General features: G+C 32.5%; 3 protein-coding genes across 4 annotated transcripts in view; 2 read left to right on the forward strand and 1 right to left on the reverse strand.

Moving 5' to 3' along the window:
• Nucleotides 1-24,610, reverse strand: part of LOC119840011 (synaptotagmin-15-like) — a 93,884-nt gene that overhangs the window by 65,127 nt on the left and 4,147 nt on the right. The gene's annotated exons all lie outside the window — the stretch shown is intronic.
• Nucleotides 5,986-9,627, forward strand: LOC119840012 (basic juvenile hormone-suppressible protein 2-like). Its single transcript, XM_038366500.1, has 5 exons — nucleotides 5,986-6,064; nucleotides 6,587-6,720; nucleotides 7,004-7,846; nucleotides 7,925-8,100; nucleotides 8,474-9,627. The coding sequence occupies exons 1-5, from the start codon at nucleotides 5,986-5,988 to the stop codon at nucleotides 9,498-9,500; spliced, it is 2,259 nt and encodes a 752-aa protein (XP_038222428.1). The 3' UTR covers nucleotides 9,501-9,627.
• LOC119840010 (basic juvenile hormone-suppressible protein 2-like) lies at nucleotides 13,697-17,022 on the forward strand. The gene is made up of 5 exons (XM_038366495.1): nucleotides 13,697-13,787; nucleotides 14,079-14,212; nucleotides 14,488-15,324; nucleotides 15,413-15,585; nucleotides 15,897-17,022. Exons 1-5 carry the CDS (start codon nucleotides 13,697-13,699, stop codon nucleotides 16,930-16,932), a joined length of 2,271 nt encoding a protein of 756 aa, XP_038222423.1. The 3' UTR covers nucleotides 16,933-17,022.

The following is a 24,610-nucleotide window of genomic DNA, read 5'->3' on the forward strand; positions in this document are numbered from 1 at the left end:
GGTCTTTTTTTTTTTACAATGTCAATTTATTTTTAGGCAATATGTACTGTAAAGAATAAATAAATAAATAAATAAAACGCTAGTTTGCTCCGTAGAAATAATTAATTACGCTACATGAAAGCGTAATATAGGTGCCTAGTGGATAATAAACCAACATACATTAACCTTACACCGAAACTGTGGGTTGAAAGTAGTAGTAAAAATTTAATAAAGAATAAAATGGCATACAAACATTATTAAAGTACGACATAACCTTATTTATATAAATTTAAAGGACGAAATCTGTATCTATGAAAGTATCAACAAAGAAAGAATTAAGTAGTTAATACAATAAAATATTTGGTTTAAACACAATTTATTGGACTCTGGACGCTTTGCTTACACATAAAACGGATATATAAAGCACTTAATGCGGGTAATCTTTAAATACTACGAGAGCTACAACCATTGCGTTAATCCAAAAGTATAGGATTTGACGTGCCTCTTTTTCTCAGCTAAAACAAATGTAAAAATACCGTATTTTTTTTCCTTCAGACTCTTTTTTCACACAGGCACATTGCTTTCTCACCAATGCAAAGGTATTCATACAATAACTCGTAATATAAGATTATTAGACAGTTATAGTGCCGTACACGAACTTGACTGACGGTTTAATACAAGGACGAATTATGACGAATACAAAAAAATTGTGTATTCCAAAAACATTCTTAATTTAATCAACATTAAATTAAAAATTGTTCATTTCAATTATAACAGTGAAGTACAGAATATTTGTTAAAATTTTTGCGACATAATTAACCGGCTTTACAAACGACAACTGCGTAACCTTAATTACAAAGATCTACAATTACGAGATGGAACATTAACCCAAGACTAACGATATTACTGCTGAAATGACCATCTAAGCTCAACCAAATAGATTGCATTACTGTCCCAGTATTTTACAGTGCTTTTAATTCTTTCTCTCATTTAATGGACCATAATGCTATATTAAACTGCTAAGTGGTTATTCTTGATTTTTGTAATGTACTTACGTTTTTTTTATTAATAAATTTTTCAATATAACAGATTTATGCTTACCATTACGCGAACCACCAGCTCAGTTGCCCGCTATGACATAAAAACTAGAAAAACTGCAGAGGAAGCCGAGCTAAAACAGATAATATAGGTATTAACAATACGAAAAAAATGCCATGATACTTCCCTTTAACGTGACCAATTGCACAGGTCAAAGCATTCGATTTTGTATGTGACCTACATTTCCTTATCATCTGACTATCCCCAAATTGAATCCAGCCTGAAGCGTCCAGATTGATCAATAAACTGATCCTGAAACTTCGTTGATAATCGTCGTTACCTTTTAAATGTAAACAAAAAACACAAAAGAGTTGAGTACTTAATTCAACAGATTCTTTAAAAGGTGTATGTTAAGAAATTAAAAACTTTTTAACGGATTTTAAACGCGATTTATTCATTATATTATTAACATTTTACAGCGAGCGTGGTGGCGTGACCACGATAATAACATAATGAATAAACCGCGTTTAAAATCCGTTAAAAGTTTTAAATTTCTAAATCTATAAAACTAGCGTAAAATCAAACACAAGAAAATACTAGGTGTATGTTACATAATTATACATTATTGGAGAAAAATATTTAAAAGATTAATATCATATATTAATGTTAACTTTAAAGTTTTTGACGGATTCAATCATACTATTCGACTGATTTCTAAAATCATTTATCAATAACAATACTGGGTCTTACTATAGTATTATGTTATCTGCGGGTTTACCGTATAAATTTTATATCAATGCCGTGCTGAAAAGCCGAGAAAATTGCGATTTATTTTTACTCAAATCATTTTCGAAGAGGCTAGGGTAAATAAGTAATCCTACTAATATTATAAATTTCACGCAAAAACTACTGAACTGATTGCAATGAAATTTGGTACGTAGATAGCTGAACAACTGGAATAACATATAGGCAACTTTTTATCCCGACATTCCTACGATACAGATTTACGGGGTTGAAACCGCGGGGCGCAGTTAGTTTTATATACGTGGTTTAATCGATTTTTTACGCAGTTTTATTACTCGCAGTCGCTTTTATTATTCTTTGGTTTCGATTTGATCCACTTTAAAGGGACAGATTTAATTCAAAATGTAAATGTAGAGTAGGTAAAATTATAAAGGATCGCTAAAGATACAATAATTTCATGAGTTTATCTTATTATCCTGATTAGAATCACGAACATTAAATTATTTCTAGAAATAGGTTTGTAGGTCATGTAAGACTAATAATTGATTCTACTATGCGTGTTTGTCAAACGTATTTTTATTATTTTTTTTTCAAGTAAGTATATTTACGTCGTAAAGAACAATGTTATTATCATAGTAATCATGTTTATTTAATATAATTCGCGCAATAAATGTTTAATTATTGTTTTTTATAGATAACAGTACGTTGGCATAGCTGACTGCAAGTTGTATAATGTTATATCGATAAAAATGCAACGCGTAACATTATAATAAGATATCGTGATTTTTACTCAACTATGAAAAATGGAGGTTATGTTTTTCGTATCTATGCATATTTTATTCACCCTCAAGCCGTAGCGTATAAAGATAGACTTTATTACATTCGTTATAATAATAGTTTACAATTTTATACACGCCTCTTCATAGTTACTTTTAAATATTTTTCAATAACTTCTTGGCTCTTGAAGGTCTTATAGATTTTATGCATGTTATTTTTAATAATAAATGAATAATGTAAATATAATAAATAATAATGTAAGGCGTGAGGTAAAGATTATAAATAATAAAAAAATTTTAGTATTCTGAAAAGCAAATAAACCACCTTCCAAAATATTTTTACTAGTATCAATCTCCAATACTATATCTGTTTCAATTATTCCACCAAATAGACATCTTATATTTACAAAATAGAAAAAAATTACCTTTCATTGCCTTATTACTTTTATTTCCTTACATTTTCACTCTAAAGAAATACTCAGTCAATGCAAAGAAAAAAATTAATTGCTCCCGTCAAACAAATCCTCTTTGAAAATGAGATATTTCTGTGGTCAAATACAACGAGAATTAAAAACGTCCATGTTCGACTCTCACCGAGCTCAACTCTTTAAAAAAGTATTTTCCTGTGAAGGGATGATAAATAATGTGCATTAATGTATAATAGCCAATCTAATTATGGTCGAAATAAAAACGATATTTTCTAAAAGACTATGAGATTGATATATTTATTATTATATTACGATAATTAGATGTGCCCCACGATTTTGATGACGTCATACGTATTATTAATAAGCCCTTCCTGTATTACTAGGCTATTCAGTTCAAACCAATAGTTCCTGAGTTTAGCACGTTCAAACAAACAAACTTTATAGCTTTAGATTATTCAACAATGACAAAAACCGGTTAAAACCTCTCTTGATTATCTATTTATATAATATTCACCGTCCATTAATTAGTTCGCTGGTGTTGTACACTATATTAAATTTACTACCTTCACTTACTCTGATACAGTTTCAATCAAATTACGTGCCGCTGTACCGTTCAATAAGCTACTTCATTCCCCGACGCACTGCATCATTGTCTATGCTTAAGAGGTTTTAGATTGACCTACCACAAGCTTTTCGAGATGACCACGTACAAAATATCATTGACACTATAGCATCGAACATATCTTATCCACTGCGCGGTAAACGGCGGTGTTCTTGTTGATCCTCTTGATAGAACGCGCAATGAATATGATGATATGTTTATGATACCTGATGGAGGTGGTGTGTGAAATTGGTCTAGGAGTCATTTAACGCTCTCCTATTTCCTCGTCAAATTGCAAAGGGTTTACAGATAGTTCCTAGCGACTATCGCTGGGTGTTGCTTTTAAACACATATTGGATTTCTCTCTACTTTATTAGGCACAAATGGTTCTTCAAATGGATTTAGTTGGCAGGATATCTCTCTATCTATTGATAAACAAAAACAGTATTCTTTTGTATAAATATAAAGATTTTTATTAACTTTGTTATAGTTTTTGTCCATAGTACAATGATAAGTTATAAGAAAATTTATATTATGTATACGATGATTAATCATTACATTACATCTTTTATAAATAAAAATCGATATACCTATAAGAAAACTAACTTGAATTTATGTTTGGTATTATTTGACCCCTCATAGGAGGCCTGTGTCCCAGCAGTGGGAACATATATGGGCTGATGATGATGATGATTATTTGACGCTTCGTGTATATATTTTTTGTATTTAAATATAATACTTGCGTAATACTTTAAATACAAACTAGAAAGACAGAAATCAACATAGAAAAATCATATTAAAAGGAGTAGTATGTATACATTTTTACAATAAATAAAAATGTATGAATTAGACTTAGGGAGGTAACAGAAACCAAACTATCCTTGTGATTTCTTGATACAATTTTATATATTCAACTGCATTTTCACTCTAAAAAGTTTACATGTTTTCACATGTTTGGAAACGATAAGAATCTGTTTTTATTAATTAGCAGTGTGTTTAGACAAAAATATCGAGAAAAGAACAAACCCGCCAATTAAGATAAGAAATTTAAAACACGAATTTCCTTCAAGTCACTTTCATGCCCTAATGATCAAAGTGAAAACGTAACAATCGTTTACTGAAGATATACAAAGGTTACACGAGTGACATTATTGTGTTTCTTATTACTTTGTTGCAATTTATTTATAAAAACTCTTTGGTATGTATTGTTTATTCGTATGTTCTGTTTACTGTATATTGTATGTAATTTACAACATATTATAAAGCAATTGAAAATAAATGGAAAACTTAATTTATCTCAAACCTTTCCTAACTACAATCATACCTACTGCTAATGTCGAGACAATCGTATTTAACGTCAGCGAATCATGCTTATTTTCAGATTTACACAATATATAATATTAGAATATACACAAACAATATGACGAATTATGTTCAACGGTGGTACAAAAAAAACCTGTGTCATTCATGTAAATGATTAAATGGACCATTCAGGTAATGATACATTGATTTTAGTAATACCAGCTATAGTACTTTGCAATACTACTAAGCTGCTGGTTGTAGCGTGTTACATACATAAATACCTCATATCGATAACTGAACGAAAATATATATTTTTTTAATTGAACAGTAGTTCTTGATAATATAAACTCGCTCAAACTCCTCAGCTTTGAAGTATACATAGATTTATAAATACCTGAAGGATCATATTTTCGTTTAATAACAAGTGGTTTTGAATGAAACACTTAACCACAATTCTTTTTATAACCCGAAAATATATATGAATACTTTTTTTAGCATATACATACGAAAACTTAATAAACTGCATAAAAAAGACAACCCGATTACCTTATGATACAGTTAGATGAATGTCGCCTTATTTTTTAATGAGATTGAACCGGCGTTAAATAGCATTCTGCTGTGTTTCATTCGGTGAGTGCGGGAGACGGAGGTCCATATCCTCTTGCTTCCCCTTCCCAGTCTTTTCCTTTATTCCTCTCGCCAATCCTTTCTTAATCCCTTTCCAATTAAGAACATATCAATGAGGGTCTTAGTTTTTTAATTGCATTTATTTATTATTCAATTAAAAACAACTTCCAATATCGGAGAAAAAAAAATGAAATACAATACAAAATGACGACCCAGTGATGAACCAGTTCGCCCGAACCTCTGTAAGCTCGTGTCCATGCAGTTGTCCTGATGGTGACGCTAAATTAAGAATCCGATTTTCAAATTAAATATATATTACATACAATGCACTAAATAAAAAAATAAGAAAGTTATAGATAACATTGACTCTAGACATTGTTGCTATCTGCACTTATCAATAAAAATGGACCTAAGGGGTCAGTTAGAGACAATGATTAAGGTATAAAATGGAGTGTACACGTCTTGGAGGTACAGTTGAGCAGAAGCAACGATGAAGGTGCTCATTTGTGTGCTTGGGCTTCTTGCCCTGGCTTCGGCCAAGCCTGGGATAACTGACGATACAACAATAGGTGAGAAAACTTTTCTAAGAGAAAGTTCAATTTACCTCATTTGAATAAACGGATATTAAAAACCAAAGATTTATGAAAGATATTATAAAAAAAATATAAGTTTTTAGAAGCATTTGATACATATGGTTTATATAAAAAGAAAATTATTTATATGCATTTTATATGAGTAAACGTATATGCGAAATTATTGTTTGTGGAAATGTTATCTCAGTTTATTTTATATAAAAACTGTTTATATTTGCTATGTGCGATTTGCAACGACAAATTCTTTACATCTAAAATTGTTATTTTCAAAATGATTTTTAATGTTTTTTTTTTATATTGACTGACCAAAGTTTTAAAAACTATAATTCATAGCAATGTTTTTCTGATAGATATGTTACACTAAATATCCTAATAAATTTATGTCATCTATAAACTGATGACATTTTGTGGTATTACTTAAAATAAATTAGTCCTCGAAGTATCGTGTGCCAGTAATAAATAATTTCACTCCAATATTTATTTCAATTTTCATTACAGTCACCTGGGATGTGAAACAAAGGCAAATATTCATACTGAAACTGCTCAACAACATTTTACAACCATGCATGTACAAGGATGTAGAAGACATTGGCGGGAACTACAAGATCGAAGACAATGTACACCTATATGGCGTAAGTTCTTTATTCGTATGCTCATTTGTCTGATTTGATGAAATTTGCAATGTTGTCGGGTTAAACTTTTTATTTACCATTTTTTCCGAAAACTTTTTTACAATATGTTTTATCAAATATTCTTTCATTTTATTATATTTTTAGGGGCTAAAGTATTAACAAGCGACAAAAACCATACCGTAAAAGATTCAGACTTGTAAACGTAACATTGTTAGTTTATCATTAGTTTTTCTCTTCTATACCTAATACATGCAAATCTATAACTCTTTTGCTTTTGTTACAGAAACAAGACGTAGTGAAGACTTTCGTCAACATGATGAAAGAAGGTTTCTTGCCTCGTGGTGAGGTATTCACTATCCACGTCGACCGCCAGCTTAAAGAAGTTGTTACAATGTTCCACGTATTGTACTATGCAAAGGACTTCGACACTTTCATCAAAACTGCTTGCTGGATGCGTTTGTACCTCAACGAGGGCATGTTCGTCTACGCTTTAACTGTCGCCGTTCGCCACCGTGATGACTGCAGGGGAATCGTCCTTCCTCCCGCTTATGAAATCTACCCATACTACTACGTCCGTGCTGATGTCATACAAAAGGCATATTTACTTAAAATGAAAAAGGGTCTCCTGGACTCAAAACTTGCTGACTTCTACGGAATCAAAAAGACCGACAAGGATATTTACATCATTGACGAAAACGTTTTCGACAAGAGAGTTTACTTGAACGACGAAGACAGGTTGAGATACTTCACTGAAGATATTGACCTTAACACCTACTACTACTACTTCCATGTTGACTATCCATTCTGGATGAAGGATGATGTTAATAACAAGTTGAACATGAAGATGGACAGAAGGTGGGAAATGACCCTGTACATCTACCAGCAAATTCTTGCCCGATACTACCTTGAACGTCTTTCTAACGGTCTTGGAGACATCGAGCTTCTTTCTTGGAACAGACCAATCAGGAAGGGATACTGGCCTTGGTTGAAACTGCACAACGGTCTTGAATTACCTGCCAGATTTAATGATCACGTTCTTGTTAGGAATACCAAAATTGGAAACGTTAAGCTTGTACAGGACTACGAAAAAATCATAAACGAAGCTATTATTAAAGGATTCATCGAGGTGTGTAATTTATAATTTTTTTTTAATTGCACATAGATGGAATTAAAATAGTAATATAATAAATAACATTTATTTCAGATTAATGGAAAACGATTTGACCTGACTCACCAAAAAGACATAGAAAACCTTGGCAAACTCATTTATGGCACTGTTGACAAAGATGATATTATGGACGTCACCCATGTTGAAGCTTACCGTTACATGCTCATCCTGATGAAGTCTGTAATTGGACTGAACACTTTCGGAAGTGACAAGTATGAGCGAATTAATCCTTCCTACTAATATTATAAATGCGAAAGTAAGAATGTGTCTGTGTTTGTTGCTCTTTCACGCAAAAACTGCTGAACCGATTGCAATTAAATTAGGTAGGTAGAGAACTGGACAACTGGAATAATATATAGGCAACTTTTAACCCAATATTCCTACAGGATACGGACTTACGCGGGTGAAACCGCGGGGCGCAGCTAGTTTTATTATAAATTGAAATGTTGTGATACTTACGTACCTAATTTTACCCAGTCAATATATTTGCCTGTTAGGTATAATTATTAATACTTAAATTAAAAAAAAAAATCAAAAATCACGAAATAATTGAGTATCAATTAATTTTCCTATGTTTGTTTACAGATACTTCGTAGCTCCCACAGTTCTCGACTCTTACCAGACTGCACTCCGTGATCCAGTCTTCTATCAACTGCAGAAGCGTCTATGCTACCTATTCATGCTGTTCAAAATGCGCCTCCCGAGCTATACTCGCGAGGACCTGTACTTCCCTGGAGTTAAAATCGACAATGTTGTTGTAGACAAGCTGGTGACATACTTCGATGATTATCTCATGGATATGACAAATGCTGTTACATGGACTGATGATGAATTAAAGAAAGCCAAATCTGACATGACTTTCTTAGTACGTAAACGTCGTCTTAACCACAAGCCATTCAAAATGACGTTCGACATCATGTCCGACAAAACAGTCGACTGTGTCGTCAGAATATTCTTAGGACCTAAAGAAGACCACCTTGGCCGATTACTGGACATTAACGTAAACCGCGTCAACTTCGTGGAGCTTGACTCCTTCCTCTACAAACTCAACACTGGAAAGAATACAATTGTCAGAAACTCGATAGACATGCACAACCTTGTGCGCGACAGAATAATGACCAACGATTTATGGAAGAAGTTTGAGACCGTCACAGATATCAAAGATATGTGGAACAAGGACTTAAAGAACTTCAACACTGGCTTCCCAACAAGGCTGGTCTTACCTAAAGGTACAATTGGTGGCATGAAGTTCTTATTGTACGTGATTGTTACGCCTCTGAAACTTGTAGACAACGTTGATTTGTCTATCCTGGACAACAATCGCAAAGACGACATGATTGACTTCAGATCTACAGTCTTGCTCGACAAGATGCCTCTTGGTTTCCCACTCGACCGTAAGATTGACGTGTCCAAATTCTTCACTCCTAACATGAAATTCGTGGATGTTATGATCTTCCACAAGACACAAGTTTGTGACATGAAGACACGTTGGGACAAATATGTGCTCAAAAACTATGACATGTTCGACAAAACTGTGATCAACGACAACTACTACACAGACGTGGATGTTAACATCAAACACGACAGAGATGTTAACATGTTTGACTTTTAAGCAAATTACTCTATGGACGACGGTTTAAGCAATTTCACTTAGTAGTATATATGGAATTAAAGTATGTGTTAAATGGACGAATGAAATGTTATACTTTTATGAAAATAGAATGCAATAAAGAATGATATTTATTTTAAATAAAACTGTTTCTTTACTCATCTCCTACAGATCTATATATTAAATAATAAATATGATATGTTAATTTAGAAATTAAATCATAAAAAATTTATGAATATTACACTATTTACTATTTTCATCATAATTTCTCTCATAATATATTCTATGATATGTGGTCAATAATATATGTCATAGAAATTAAACACTTTTTTTATAAACTAACATTTTGTATCTAGCATTTCTTAACACACCAATAATGATCGTTTTATAGAAAACTTTAATATTATTTATCTGTAATTTATCAGATGGAGGAATATGAAATCTGGCAAACTTAATGTTTATAGTGTTAGGAAGAGTGCATACTACTAATATTTTTAAGCGACGCTACAATACCTTCAATAAACAAAAATAACATACACACTGCAGCATTTGACACGTACACTCACATTTAATAATATTAACTACTTTGCAAACAAGATTGACAAAATTAATTGAATGAAATAATTAGAATTAATTGAAAAAATACATAATATTTGTTTCATATTATACATATATTAAATATATAAAATTAAATGGTTTGTAATCTTCGTAATTTACAGTATCTTAAATCTTAGTATTTATGTTTATGAAACAGTCTTATTTTATATTGTCCTAAAGACTTACAACTTATATGGACAACAACCTAATTTAAATATTATGAACATAGCTTAATCATTTCAACTGTATTTTTTTGTATCTGTAACCTCATAACTCTTTACAGGTATTACCGATTGTTATGATTCTTATTTATAAGTGCCATTAAATTCGGTCTAGATCCGACTGATTTTTATATATGTTTTTTAACAGTGAAACGAAATACAGTAGCATACTTGGTACTGTTTCACATACTGCGGGGGTGTGGTATTTTCCCCGAAACGAACTGACGAACGTTCACGCAACTTTCATTTTACAGACTGAAAGAAAATTTCAAATTGCATTTCCAGAAATTTCCTTTTACTATTTCTTTAGATGTGCATTAGTATGAATACGTGAGGAAATCAGCTTGACCAAGAACGAGCATTTTTGAAGATGTGACTTTTATTTGCGTACTAAAAGTTTGTACCTACTAGAATACTTTTATATATTTACGTAAGAAATAAAGCTACATGAAATAATGAAGTGACTTTTTTTTTTTTTTATGTCACAGTCGGCAATGGAGCTGGTGGGACGCCTGATGGTAAGCGCTACCACCGCCGTTGGCGAGAGGAATAAAGGAAAGGACTGGGAAAGGGAAGGAAAAGGATATGGGCCTCCGGCTCCCCACTCACCGAACGAAACACAGAATGCTATTTCACGCCGGTCTTCTGTGGGGGTGCGGTACTTCCCCGGCGCGAGCTGGCCCAATTCGTGCCGAAGCGTGCTCGACTACCACATACAAAAACTTCCACGATTGTGTTGTTTGAAAGCACGTAAAGGTAGCGTGGAAGCCGCTCCGGTGTTTTTTTCTTTGTTATGTATTTAGTCCTCTATCATCGAAAATACTGAACCGATTTTGATGAAACATGCACTGATTCCTAAGTTGGAGCATACCCAACATAACCATTTTTTCCTACCACTTCAATCCGCCATTTTTGGTTAGTTCGTGGTCAAACATATATTCAAAGAAACTAATATAAATACGCTTATGGAATTAGACAAGAGTGTTGTATATTAACATATCCAAACTATGCAATTCCAACAATATAACATTCAAACACTTCGAATTGATAACATCCTTTTTTAAAGTCGGTTAAAAATCTGAAAAACTTAAACATAAAAATCAACCGGGCGGCCGGTGGAGCTGGGGTAAGCTTATTCTTCATAATACTAACTAATATTATAAATGGGAAAGTGTATTTCTTTGCCTTTCTCACGTCTCAGCGGAGTGATTTCATGGGAAGATTTTTTAGATTTAGTAAGGAGGCTAGACAGTGGCATAGGCTACTATTTACCCCAGTCAAACATCTCCCTCTCATGGGAATTTCTTCGTTGGGGTTGAAGTGGGAGGGGTGGACAACAAAAATAACAAATATGTATAAAAAAAGATAAAGAAAAGCAAGTAGGTATGATATAAGGACAAGAGTTTAGTAAAATATGGGAATATATAAATAGGTAACTACATCAATTTCAACTTTACAACGATTTGAAAAAGTTATTTAATTAATTTTTATCTAAAAATTGTTGTTTCTAAATAATTACTGGTCTTAATGACGGGCTTCATTAAAATGAGCTTAAACATTGTTTTATAGTTGCTGTAAAGTGTTCGAAACGTCAGGTTTTATAATATAACTACCGCGCCCCGCGGTTTCACCCGCGGGATTCCGTATTCCGTAAGAATATCGGGATAAAAAGTTGCCTATATGTTATTCCAGTTGTCCAGCTGTCTACGTACCAAATTTCATTTGCAATCGGTTCAGTAATTTTTGCTTATAGAGTAACAAACACACACACATCCTTGCAAACTTTCTCATTTATAATATTAGTAGGATTAATAGATCGCTTATAAAATCCCTTAAAAGCCATTAATTTCTAATTGTCTAATACGGCACCTGGCACGCATTTTATATTCAAAACGTAAATACAGTTTTTTTCTTTAATGGGTGTATAATTTGCAAACGACACGATGCTATTTATTCTATATTAAGTACAATACGAACTGATTTACTTTTATTTAAAAAGTTAATGTAAATAGAGACATAAAATTCCTTCACAAAAATTACGTATAAAATATACTTATCACTCCACTTCCTAACACTAAATACTAATTTTGACTAAGGTTTTTAATACGATTTAATATAAACCTATTCTATCACATTAAAAACCTACTAAGTCAATATTCGTTATTATATTAAGTACCAAAATTAACATAGCTTTAATAAATTTTTAATAAGTTAATTTCAATACCCTTATGGCTTACGGTTTATTAAAATTTTGCCTGTAGGTTTTCATTTTGTACACGAGTAATTAAGTTTTTATCGATAAGTCAAAAAGTATGTCTATTTACGTACTGTTAATGATAAAATATATTTAAGGACACAATAAGAGTTTGTTTTTATGTGCAAATTAAATCTTTACATTTAGTTTGCATAACATAATGCATTAAGAATCGTAGATACTTTACCGATAAGTTATATTAAATAATATCTAAGATTTATTATAATTAATCTTATTATGCTAAGTAAGAATAACCTAGGCATATTTTTATTAAAATATCTCTGGGATATTTGATACGGAGGCCCGTTTCCTCTTCCTCACCCGTCCCAGTCCATCTCTTCTTTCCAGTCGTTAATCCATTCCTTTTCCCTTACCCCAAAAAAGCGAGCAGCGCATTCGCAGAGGCCCTCCTTTGCGAATGTTCATGGGCGGTGGTGATCGCTTACCATCAGGCGAACCACCTGCTCAGTTGCCTGCTATGACATAAAAAAAAATCTCTAAGGTTATGGTTTTATAGCAGGAGCATACTTTTTGCATTTCACTATATGTACTACGAATATAGTTCCATTATTTCTTATCCCATATATTTTATAATATTTTTGCGTTCGTTTTGATAAAACTGTTTGTAAGTCATTGCCTCGTTATGATTTAAAATCGGTCAAGTGCGAGTCGAACTCGGGGCAATTAAGGTTCTGTAAAAATACGCTAAAGACCAATGGTAAAAAATCAGTCATTTGACCTCGATTTTTTATTATTTTTTTATAGCGACAACAGAAATATATCGTCTTTGAGGGTTCAATCATTTTAGTATCACGGATCCTGAGATATAACCTGGTGAGAGACGGACGGAAAGATAGATAAATGATCAGCGAAATCTTAGCTATGGTGTCCGTTTTTCCCTTTGGGTACAGAACCCTAATAAGTGCATTGTGTCTTGTTTATACAAGTAAAAAGATAATTTAAAATAACACAACGATAAGCTATTTACATTTGTAACTATGAAACAATGAAAGGTGCCTTATACTTATCGAGCTGATTAAAGTGAGGTGAAGGGTCAATTTTAGTTATTAAATGAAAGGTATATATTGGGTATGCATTGGTTGATTGGTAGCAATAAGCCCACGGCGATGAAGGTGGTTTTGTGTTTAGTGCTGGGCTTAGCCCTGGCTGGCGCCGTACCAGGGACTGACGTCATTGACAATAAGGCTGAATTCAAACGTAAGATACAGTTCTAATGATATTTATGAACGTTTTTATAAATTGTATTTTTATGAAATTGAAGGGGCTTGATTAAAAAAAGGATATTGACTCCATGATGAGCTATAATGCGATGGACTTTTAATTTAAATATTTCAGTGTTGTAGTGGAATTACGCTAATTTAAATACGTATTTTATTTTATAAGGCGTTAATAAATTTTTATAATTTTTCTATATTATCTTCAAAAAATAACTTATTGCTTTCATTCTATCGACGCGCCAAATCAACAAGTAAATATTTTTATTTTCAGTGTCCACAGATATCAAGGAGCGTCAATTCTTCATTCTTAAATTACTAAACCACATCCTAGAACCCGTTACATACAAGGAAATAATTGATATCGGGCAACATTATTCCATTGAAGACAATGTGGATTTCTACATGGTAAGTTTATAAAATGTCAAATCCTTAATTCTACAATAGCAGGGTATAGAACCCAATTCAGATGTGTGATATCTTAATAGCATATGATTGATAAATTTGTTAACGAAATTTTTTAAGGAACCCACCCGATATTTTTCAGTCTTAGTTTGATTATAATCATACATAAATACATACATACATACCCGATATTTTTCAGTCTCGGTTTAATTGTTAGATATATTTTATTATTAAATTGATCTAATCAAATAGCTAAGACAATTTAAAATCTTTTTCAGAAACGAGATGTAGTCAAGCAATTCCTGAACAACATGAAAATGGGATTCCTTCCTCGCGGTGAAGTGTTCACCCTTCACGTCGACCGTCAACTGAAGGAAGTAGTCAACATGTTCCACATGTTGTACTACGCCAAGCACTTCGACACATTTATAAAGACCGCATGCTGGATGCGCATGTACTTGAACGAAGGCATGTTCGTATATGCTCTAACCGTAGCCGTCAGACACCGCGACGACTGCAAGGGAATCGTCCTGCCACCTCCATATGAAATTTATCCTTACTACTTCGTGCGCGCCGATGTCATCCAGAAAGCGTACTTACTCAAAATGAAAAAGGGCATCCTTGACGGGTCATTGAGCCACTTCTATGGCATCAAAAAGACAGACAAAGACGTTTACATAATCGACGAGAATGTTTTCGACAAGAGAGTTAACATGAATGATGAAGACAGATTGAGATATTTCACTGAAGATATTGGTCTCAACACCTACTACTACTACTTCCACGTTGACTATCCATTCTGGATGAAGGATGACACTTTCAACACTAAGTTTGTAAACAGACGATGGGAAATGACTATGTACGTATACCAACAGATCCTTGCCCGTTACTACTTGGAGCGTCTTTCTAATGGTCTGGGAGATATTCCAATTCTATCATGGAACAGACCGATCAGAAAAGGATACTGGCCATGGCTTATGATGCACAACGGAGCACACTTCCCAACCAGATTTGATGATCATATCATTGTTCAGAACAACAACATTGGTTTCACAAATCTCGTTGAAAATTATGAGCAAATTATCAACGAAGCTATCATCAAGGGCTTCATCGAGGTTTGTAATGTTTTATTTTCAACAAACTTCAAAAACAAAAAGGTCTTAATTCGATTGTATTGTTTTATTCTAATCTTTGTATTTCCAGATTAATGGAATCAGATACGACCTTAAGAAGGCAGATGACGTTGAAAAATTAGGCAAACTGATTTATGGCGCCGTTGATAGAATCGACGTGAAGACAGACCACATTGAGGCTTACCGCTACATGCTCATCATGATGAAATCGATCATTGGTCTCAACACTTGGTTCACTGACAAGTAAGTTAATGCAAAATACCTACATAATATTAAGGATTTAGTTTTATCAATTGGACCATTCTAAAAAAAAATATCAAACAATTTAGATTACTTTCGCACTTTCTTCGTTTACGTAGGTTTTTGTCACCCATACACTCAGCTCTGTATGGTTAAGTGTTATTTTGTTTGTATAGTGTAAGATGAAGCAATTTCTGTTATATTTTTCATAATTTCATACAGTTGCAATTACATGGTTAACATAAGAATAATGCAATGGTACTTACAAAGTAAAGTCATAATTACTAAGATAAAAACTGGATTTATATTGACAGGTATTTCGTCGTCCCTACTGTTTTGGATATCTACCAGACTGCTCTCCGTGATCCAGTCTTCTATCAACTGCAGAAACGCCTCTCTTACTCCTTCCTTCTCTTCAAGATGCGTCTGCCTTCTTACACCCACGAAGACGTATACTTCCCAGGAGTTAAGATTGAAAACGTTGTGGTTAATAAGCTGTTAACTTACTTTGATGACTACTTGATGGACATGACCAATGCTGTTATCCTCAATGAGGATGAGTTAAGGAAGAGCAAATCCGACATGACCTTCTTAGTGCGTAAACGTCGTCTGAATCACCAACAATTCAAGGTCAGCTTTGACGTCGTATCTGACAAGACTGCAGATTGTATTGTGAGAATATTCTTAGGACCAAAAGAAGATCACTTGGGACGTTTGATTGATATCAACCAGAACCGATACAACTTCGTTGAACTCGATACTTTCTACTATAAACTTAACACAGGCAAGAATACAATTGTAAGGGATTCCAAGGATATGCATAATGTAGTTGGCGACAGAATGAGAACCAAAGATCTGTGGAACAAACTCAATGGTGTCACCGACTTCAGAGATATGTACTTCAAGGATCTTAAGAACTACCACACAGGTTTCCCCACGAGGTTGATACTTCCCAAGGGACGTGTTGGCGGTATGGATATGCTGCTGTATATCATCGTGACTCCATTGAGATTAGTCGACAATGTTGATATGAACATCTTCGAGACATACCGTAAGGACAACTTTGTTGACTTCAGATCAACTGTTTTACTAGACAGGATGCCTCTTGGCTTCCCATTCGACCGTGTCATTGACGTCTCCAAGTTCTTCACGCCGAACATGAAATTCGTTGATGTCAAGATTTACCATAAGGCACAAGTTTGCGACATGAAGATGCGTTGGGACAGCTATATTCTTAAAAGTTATGATATGACCATTAAAACACCCATGATGGTTGATGACTACTTTGTAGATGATGATATGACAATGAACAAGAACGTGAAGATGCATATGGATAATGTTGATATGTAAACGGTCTTTCCATATAGATAATTAATTTTAGTCCTTACGGCTGACTGAATTAGACTTAAGATGGCAACTAAAAAGCAACAATAAAATTTCTTATACAGTAATGTGTATTTTTTTTTACATTTTCACTTAGGCATTTTTTTAAATTGTCATTTTTATAGACACATCTAATACACAAGTATTAATTTTTGAGCTCTAACCAATTGCGATGAAATAAAATTGCGCTCAAATATAAAAAATATACATAGTAACGATACATTGTTTAATATAGTTTTGTTACAATATTTCATATTTGAACCTTTATTTTAATAAACAAGCGAAAAGTTGTACTTTTGGTGAATTCGCGAAACTTTACTACCAAAATTGTGTAATGTCCCATTTCTTTTATATTAGTGATATTTTTGTTATTGATAGTACATTCTTATTTCATGTCTAGATGACATGAATTATAAAAATTCTATGACAAAGCCGAAACCTATAAGTGTTATTTATTCTCAATAAATTTTACCAAATGTATTGATTGTGGGATAGTAGAAGCACTATTATATTATTACATTATCTGTGGTACAAGATTCGCTTTAATTGGCCTAATAAATAATTCCTTAATCCTCTCTTACCCTCTCCTAATTTAACAAAGAAACTAAAACAATTCATAAAAGCCTTTTGAAGTAACCGAGCATAGAAAAAGGCAGCAAGTCGAAGGCAATGTTATTAAAAAAATGCTAAGCATTTATTATTCGATATGTAGGTTTAAGAAACATTTAATTTAAACTTTTTTGAGACATGGAGACATTTTCATCTTAATGTGTGATACAATATTGTAAACAAAGAAAAATAGTAAAATATTGTTCAATGAAAAACTATATTATCTTATAATACCTCATAGTTAATATTTCTATCATCTATCCAATGTCTCCAGACTGACGTACCCAACGTGAGACTAGAGTCAATACATATTCTCTTACAATCGCCCGTAACATGGAGCTTTCAAGTTTCTGCGGAGTTTGATGGAAGTATAGTATATTAAAACCCAAAGGCCAGCTATGGATTGATTTTTATGTAAAACAATTGTTGAATCCAAAAGTAACGGGAGATGCACCGAATGATCAGATATTACAGATTTTAGTTGATTATTTACTTAATTATGACAATAAATTTATGGCACCTATTAAAAACACTTGGATGAAATAAATTCTACTATTAGTTGTTGACCAACAACAACATTTAACACACATTAAAACATATTCATACGTCACTGTTAAATTGTAATCTGTTGGCAAATTATGATCTGAGCCATCTGGCTTACAATTGCAAATTATTACCTACTAACTGCGCCCCGCGGTTTCACCCGCGTAAATCCGTATCCTGTAAATATATTGGGATAAAAAGCCTATATGTTATTCCAGTTGTTCAGCGATCTACGCACCAAATTTCATGCAATCGGTTTAGTAGTTTTTGCTTGAAAGAGCAACAAACACACACATCCTTACAAACTTTCGCATTTATAATATTAGTAGGACCAGTAGGACAAATTTCATTGCAATCGGTTCAGTAATTTATGCGTGAAAGAGCAACAAACACATTCGTATTACGTGTCGACAGATTACAATCTCTGGAGTTAATTATGTTATTTAAACGTGAAGCAGAAACTTTGTTTTTATTTACAATAATTGCGCGAAGGACTATGAAATTTGGCACACTAATTGTTTATATCGATGTAAATATAAAACTAATTTACAATATTTATAACTGAAGAACATTCTGAGATAGTCTGAGTCCCCAGAAATCCCACGGGAACGGTGCAGGAAGAAAGCCATATTGCATTACAATATAATGGATTGCAGAATGCTGATATATTATGTTTATTGTTAATAAAACTACATTAAGAGAACTAACTGCTTGGCTCTCATAGTAGTTGTGTCCCCTATACTGGGATCAAAATGGGCTAATGATATTGAATTATGTATGATCTTGTTTTTAAAGTTCCTAATAATATTACTACGTTACATTTTTCTGGTACACTTCACTTAGAAAATATACTACTTTCAGGTTTTGCACTTTAAAAAAGCATTTGTTATTCATGTCTGGATATTAACAATTTATATAAAAAAAAATATATTGTTTAATTGAAAAAAAAGTTGGCAATTTAGAAAACTTCGTAAACCCTCCTAGAACATCGCTTTTTGCTAGTTTTTATGAGTACTTATATTCAAATCAAAATTAATAGAACTATCAAGATTTCGTCGCATTTTAGTATTATTTGAAATCATTCTCTAATGAAATTATTCTATAAATGATGACACGAACACAACTATTATGTTATGTGTGCCAACACCATCTAGGGATTTATGAGTACATTATTATGGTTCTGTTCTCTGTGAAGTTGTATACCTGCGTAATACGACACGGTTTACGTATACTGTACTAGATGGCGCTTAAATTAACTGCATTTACAATAAAGCATACGTCACGTGTTTCATTGGTCAATATTAAGCTAATAGAAATAAAAGATTTTTCAGCATTTAAAGCAAATTGCTATTTCATATAAGACACATTCCTACATTTACGAATACTTTACAGCCAAGGTACAAAAAAAAAACGGAGAAATTTTTATTCTGAACTCGAGGGAAATCATACTACTCCTAAGTTTAATTTTATAAATAGATTAGTAGATTAGCTATCCGAGGAAAAAGAAAAAACTTTCCAAAGTTTCATTGCTTAACAATTACATATATTCTCAGATAACTTTTGAACTTCAGTGTTACAAATATTTACCAATTTAATTATTTTGTTTGCGAATATTATCAAGCGTAGATAATATATTGTTTATATATACGTCAGTTCGACCTCCTGCAACTCTTTATTAATTAGTGACTAATTATATGACTCGATGATTTTAGCGATAGATAGAAAATTGAGAAAACCACTTATTATTTACAACCGACTTCAAAAAGGGAGGAGTCAATTCGGCTGTACTTTTTAGGTTCACTCAATTCTAGTGTTTCTTTTTTTTGAGTTTTTTACTTTAGACCTTTTTTCTAGGTGCACCGATTTTGACGATTCTTTTATATTTAAAATTTTATTTGGTTTTGTAACTTGATAAATCCGCGAGTTTTCAACTTATTGGTGTGAATGTTTTTGTACTTCATAGGAAATTGTTGTCATTTAGTTCCATTATAGAATCTGGAGTGATAGCAATCTACTAACCTCCCTAAGCTATATGTTAGCGACTTCTTTTGTACAAAAATACGATTAGAAACGGCTAAGTATCGTTGTCTACCGGTTTGTTTCTGTTACGCCTGAACCGATGTCAAAATTACGAAAACAGCATATTGTTATTGAGTTCTGATAACATGGATATTTGCTGAGCCCATATTTCAAGTGGAGCAATTAAAAAAGAAAAGTTGAGGTGAACGAATTATTGTTGGAAAAATGTATGTTGAAAGACAGTTATTTCTAAATCTGAGCTGGATACAAGTATTAGCAGTGTCGTTTACAGTAGATTCATATATTCTATATAATTTGTTAAATAATTAATTCAAAAAATAAATTGTAATTTAAAATTTTCGGAATGCGAACAAAAAAAAACGTTTACATATTAAATGTGTGGTTGCTTAATTTTAAATTAACTAACTTTACAAACGTCTTTTTCAAGTAAAGATTATTATTAGAATAAAATGTATGCATCATATTTGTATAAGACTATTTAAAAATATTTGTAATTTCCTTTTCTTACCTTTCTCCTGTTCTTTTAGAGGAGATCACTGCTATGCACAGCCGCTCATATTGCATAGTACGTGAGCGTAGCATTAGTTTATCATATTATTGTTTGCCATGTACTTTGCTTTCATGTACATCTACACAATGTTCAAAAATTAAGAAAGTGTTGCTTAAAAATAGATACCCATGTAGGCCGGTTTTCTTTGCTCATTCTTTCCAGTCGATTTCTTCTTTTCAGTCTTCAATCCTTTCCTTATCTCTTACCTCTTAAAAACGGGTAGCACGTTCTCTATTCATGGGCGGTGGCGATCGTTTACCATCAAGTGAACCACGAGCTTATTTGCCCGCTACGACAATAAATTATACGTAACTTGACAAAAATAAGCACGTTTTTATACGTCCACACAAATCGTATTTTCGGAACCGTCAACTGCAATAACACACATCTACTGAAAAACTGGTTTGTAAAATAATGCTTGTGAACTCTTCATATAAATGATTTAATAACACTCAATTGGTTTATGTAAATAACAAATAAACAAAATATAAATTTCAGCATTCTTACAACAAAAAAGGATTTTCAAATCTATTGTTTTATAATTTGTAACATACGAATATGCATTCTATCAACATTTTTACCTAATATTAATAGAATACACGAAATATAAAAGCAGTTTTATCTCGAACCCTTTCTTTTCACAAAGCAGGATTGTTGACCGAATAAACTTTTGTCTCCGATGTAACATTGTGTCGTAATATAGTAATTAGTACATTCAACTATTTATCAATCAGTAATTGAATATTATGCTGAGTTGTGGAAGTATTTAAGGGATAGCAAAAATTAGTAAATTCAGTATTCGATTGAAAATGAAGTCGTTAGCTGTATTACTACTATTGAGCATTTTTGCAAGTGCGCTGGGATTTCTTATTAAGGTCCCTGTCACACCCACACGACCTAAGATTGGTAAGAAAATTTACATGTTAGTTTTATTTATTAATAACTTCATTGTGTTTTATACCTTATTACTTATATTGCTTTTTAAATGTGTAAATAAGTCATCTGGTATTTGAATTTATTTAGCTTTGATTATTATATCGGAGTCTCCGTTCTTGAAACTAAATTCAACTTTATTCAATTGTGTAATACCTTTGCTAGATAAACATTTTTTTATTGCATAGAGTATTTATAGTTATAATATTAATCTATCCTTTTAATGAAAACATTTATCAGTTTAAAATTTTCAAATACTCCCTAGCTACTGTTTTTTTTTAACTTCAAAATGGTCACGTTGTACGCATAGAGGCGATTTTAAATGCCTGTTTTAATAAATATACTTTGTATCTAAGAGAATTCTTTTATTTCAGTTTCATTAGGATGGGTTCATATACAAAAGATAATGCTTCCATTATTTGAAAATGTTTGCGAAGAGAGCTCTAATCCGTTAATTAAAAGATTAAGCGAAGAGTTTGTCCTGGATTCATCTGACTTTTTGGTAATTTATATTAATGCTTTTGTATTTATTTATTTACTAGCTGCGCCCCGCGGTTTCACCCGCGTAAGTTCGTATCCCGTAGGAATATCGGGATAAAAAGTTGTCTATATGTTATTCCAGTTGTCCAGCTGTCTACTTATCAAATTTCATTGCAATCGGTTCAGTAGTTTTTGCGTGAAAGAGCAACAAACGCAAACACATCCTTACAAACTTTCGTATTTATCATATTATAAAGATAGGATTCTTAAAATACTTTTACATCATTTTTCATGGAGGATAAGTTCTTTGTGGTGATATATTCTTGATAGATCTATTTCATGATATATTTATAGTTTTTACTGTACTTACATATACTATATCGTGTACTGAACAAATGAGTATTAGAGCCATATGAATAATTTATTTAAGAGCATTATTGCGATCTACAGCTCAATGCTAGATGCCTTCACTATAATCGATTAAACATAGTAAACGTTGCATATTGATGTAGGCACAATATTCTAAGCTCTGCCATTTATTATCTTCGAGTAATATATAGATGTAGTTTATGCCACGAATATAAAAGCTAGAAATCTCTAACTAGTATTTCTCTTTAAACGGGATTTGTAAAACATCCATAAACACCCCGCCTGGTGTGTTTATGGATAAAACAAATAAGAAAAATCAAACTGAACGGCTGTTCATTGATTTGTTTTATTTATAGCTATACCCACGCATGATGACTTAGCATCTGGGTTGGTAATAAAACTGTAATCTAAGAATCGGAAAATTACAATATTTTTAATAATTACTCAATCATCTTAATAAACACTTCGTGAATTTTATTTTTCTTATGATAAGATTGTGCATATTATACCTAAAATTTTCCAAAATTTCAGTATTTAATGTTTACTTTAATATACATCAAACTAAATTTAGTACATATTTTTCAGAAAACGAATGTTGTGGAAAATTTACAAAGCATAAAATCAGGTAAAGGCCTTCTTGCCAAAGGCGAAATATTTACTGAAACAAACATAGATCATTTTAACGAGCTGCGTGCCATCTACGAAGTACTTTATTACGCGAAAGACTTCGATACTTTTTACAAAGCAGCATGTTGGGCTCGACAAAACGTTAACTGTGGTGTTTTCGTTGACGCCATTTATATGGCTCTTGTCACTAGAAAAGATATAGAAAGAGTGTCAGTCCCAGCGCCATATGAATTACTACCTAATTATTTTGTAAGGAAGGACTATATAATTAAAGCATCGACACTCATGAGCGGTGCAGATATTTCTTCGGTAGACGGAATTCGGGAAGATGGTAACGCTTATATTATAGACGCTAATTATACCTGCAGCGATTTTGAAGATACCGAAGAATCAAAGTTAGCTTACTTTCATGAAGATGTTGGTCTAAATTCTTACTATTTCTTATACAATTTGAAACATACACCATGGGTCAATTCTGAGTTGCAACGTAGTGTACGATATGGTGAGCACGTGTACTATTTTATGAAGCAACTTATGACAAGGTACAATTTAGAAAGATATTCAAATGGATTGTACGAATTAGACGGAATTGACTGGGATGATATGGATGTCACTCCTTACGATCCCATGCTTATTTATTCCAATGGACAAGAGTTTTGTGCAAGAACCTCAGCTGGTGTCAAAAACAACGACTTGATATCTTCATTGAAGAATATTGAACACAATATAGCTACAACAGTAACACACATGGTATGTCAACATTCATATATTTTTTGTTTCATACAAAGCATACTCTAGCAGTCTTATTGTTTTTAATTTATTTTTACATAATAAAGCTTAAATACTTGCAGAGAGACGGCGGTTACAGTAAACCAGCTATTCTAAACAATTTAATGCAAATCTTAGTTACAAATAACAATAGCTACCTCAATTTAGCCATGCAAGCTATTAGCAATGATGCGACAATAAACAGGTAACTATGATGATATTAATTATTCGTTATATATTGTTACATAAGTACTAATTAACATTTTTTTTTATATATTTCAGCTCCCCTTCAGTTTTAGGTCACTACATGACCGTAATAAGAGATCCAATATTCTGGAAGATAAATAAGAAAATGGTGGATCTTGTTAACAATGCTCTTAAAGTATTACCATGTTACAGTAAAAATCAGCTCTATTTTCCAGGCGTTCAAGTTACAAACATAGATGTGAAAAAGATGATTACATCATTCGAAAACTATGAATTCGATGTAACTGATGCACTGAAGTACGGTGACAAAGACCCTAATTTCCAGATTAAAATAAGTCAAACCAGACTAAATCATAAACCGTTTGCTATAAAAGTTAATGTATCGTCATTAGTAGTGCAAAAGGGGCTTGTTAAAGTTTATTTGGGCCCCAAAGTTATGCCGGGAGATATGGTAGAAAAGAAAAAACTATTTATGTTAATTGATAGTTTTGAAGTTAACTTGAAGAAGGGAAGTAATAT

Source organism: Zerene cesonia, chromosome 5 (assembly GCF_012273895.1).
Source record: "Zerene cesonia ecotype Mississippi chromosome 5, Zerene_cesonia_1.1, whole genome shotgun sequence".
Taxonomy (NCBI): domain Eukaryota; kingdom Metazoa; phylum Arthropoda; class Insecta; order Lepidoptera; family Pieridae; genus Zerene; species Zerene cesonia.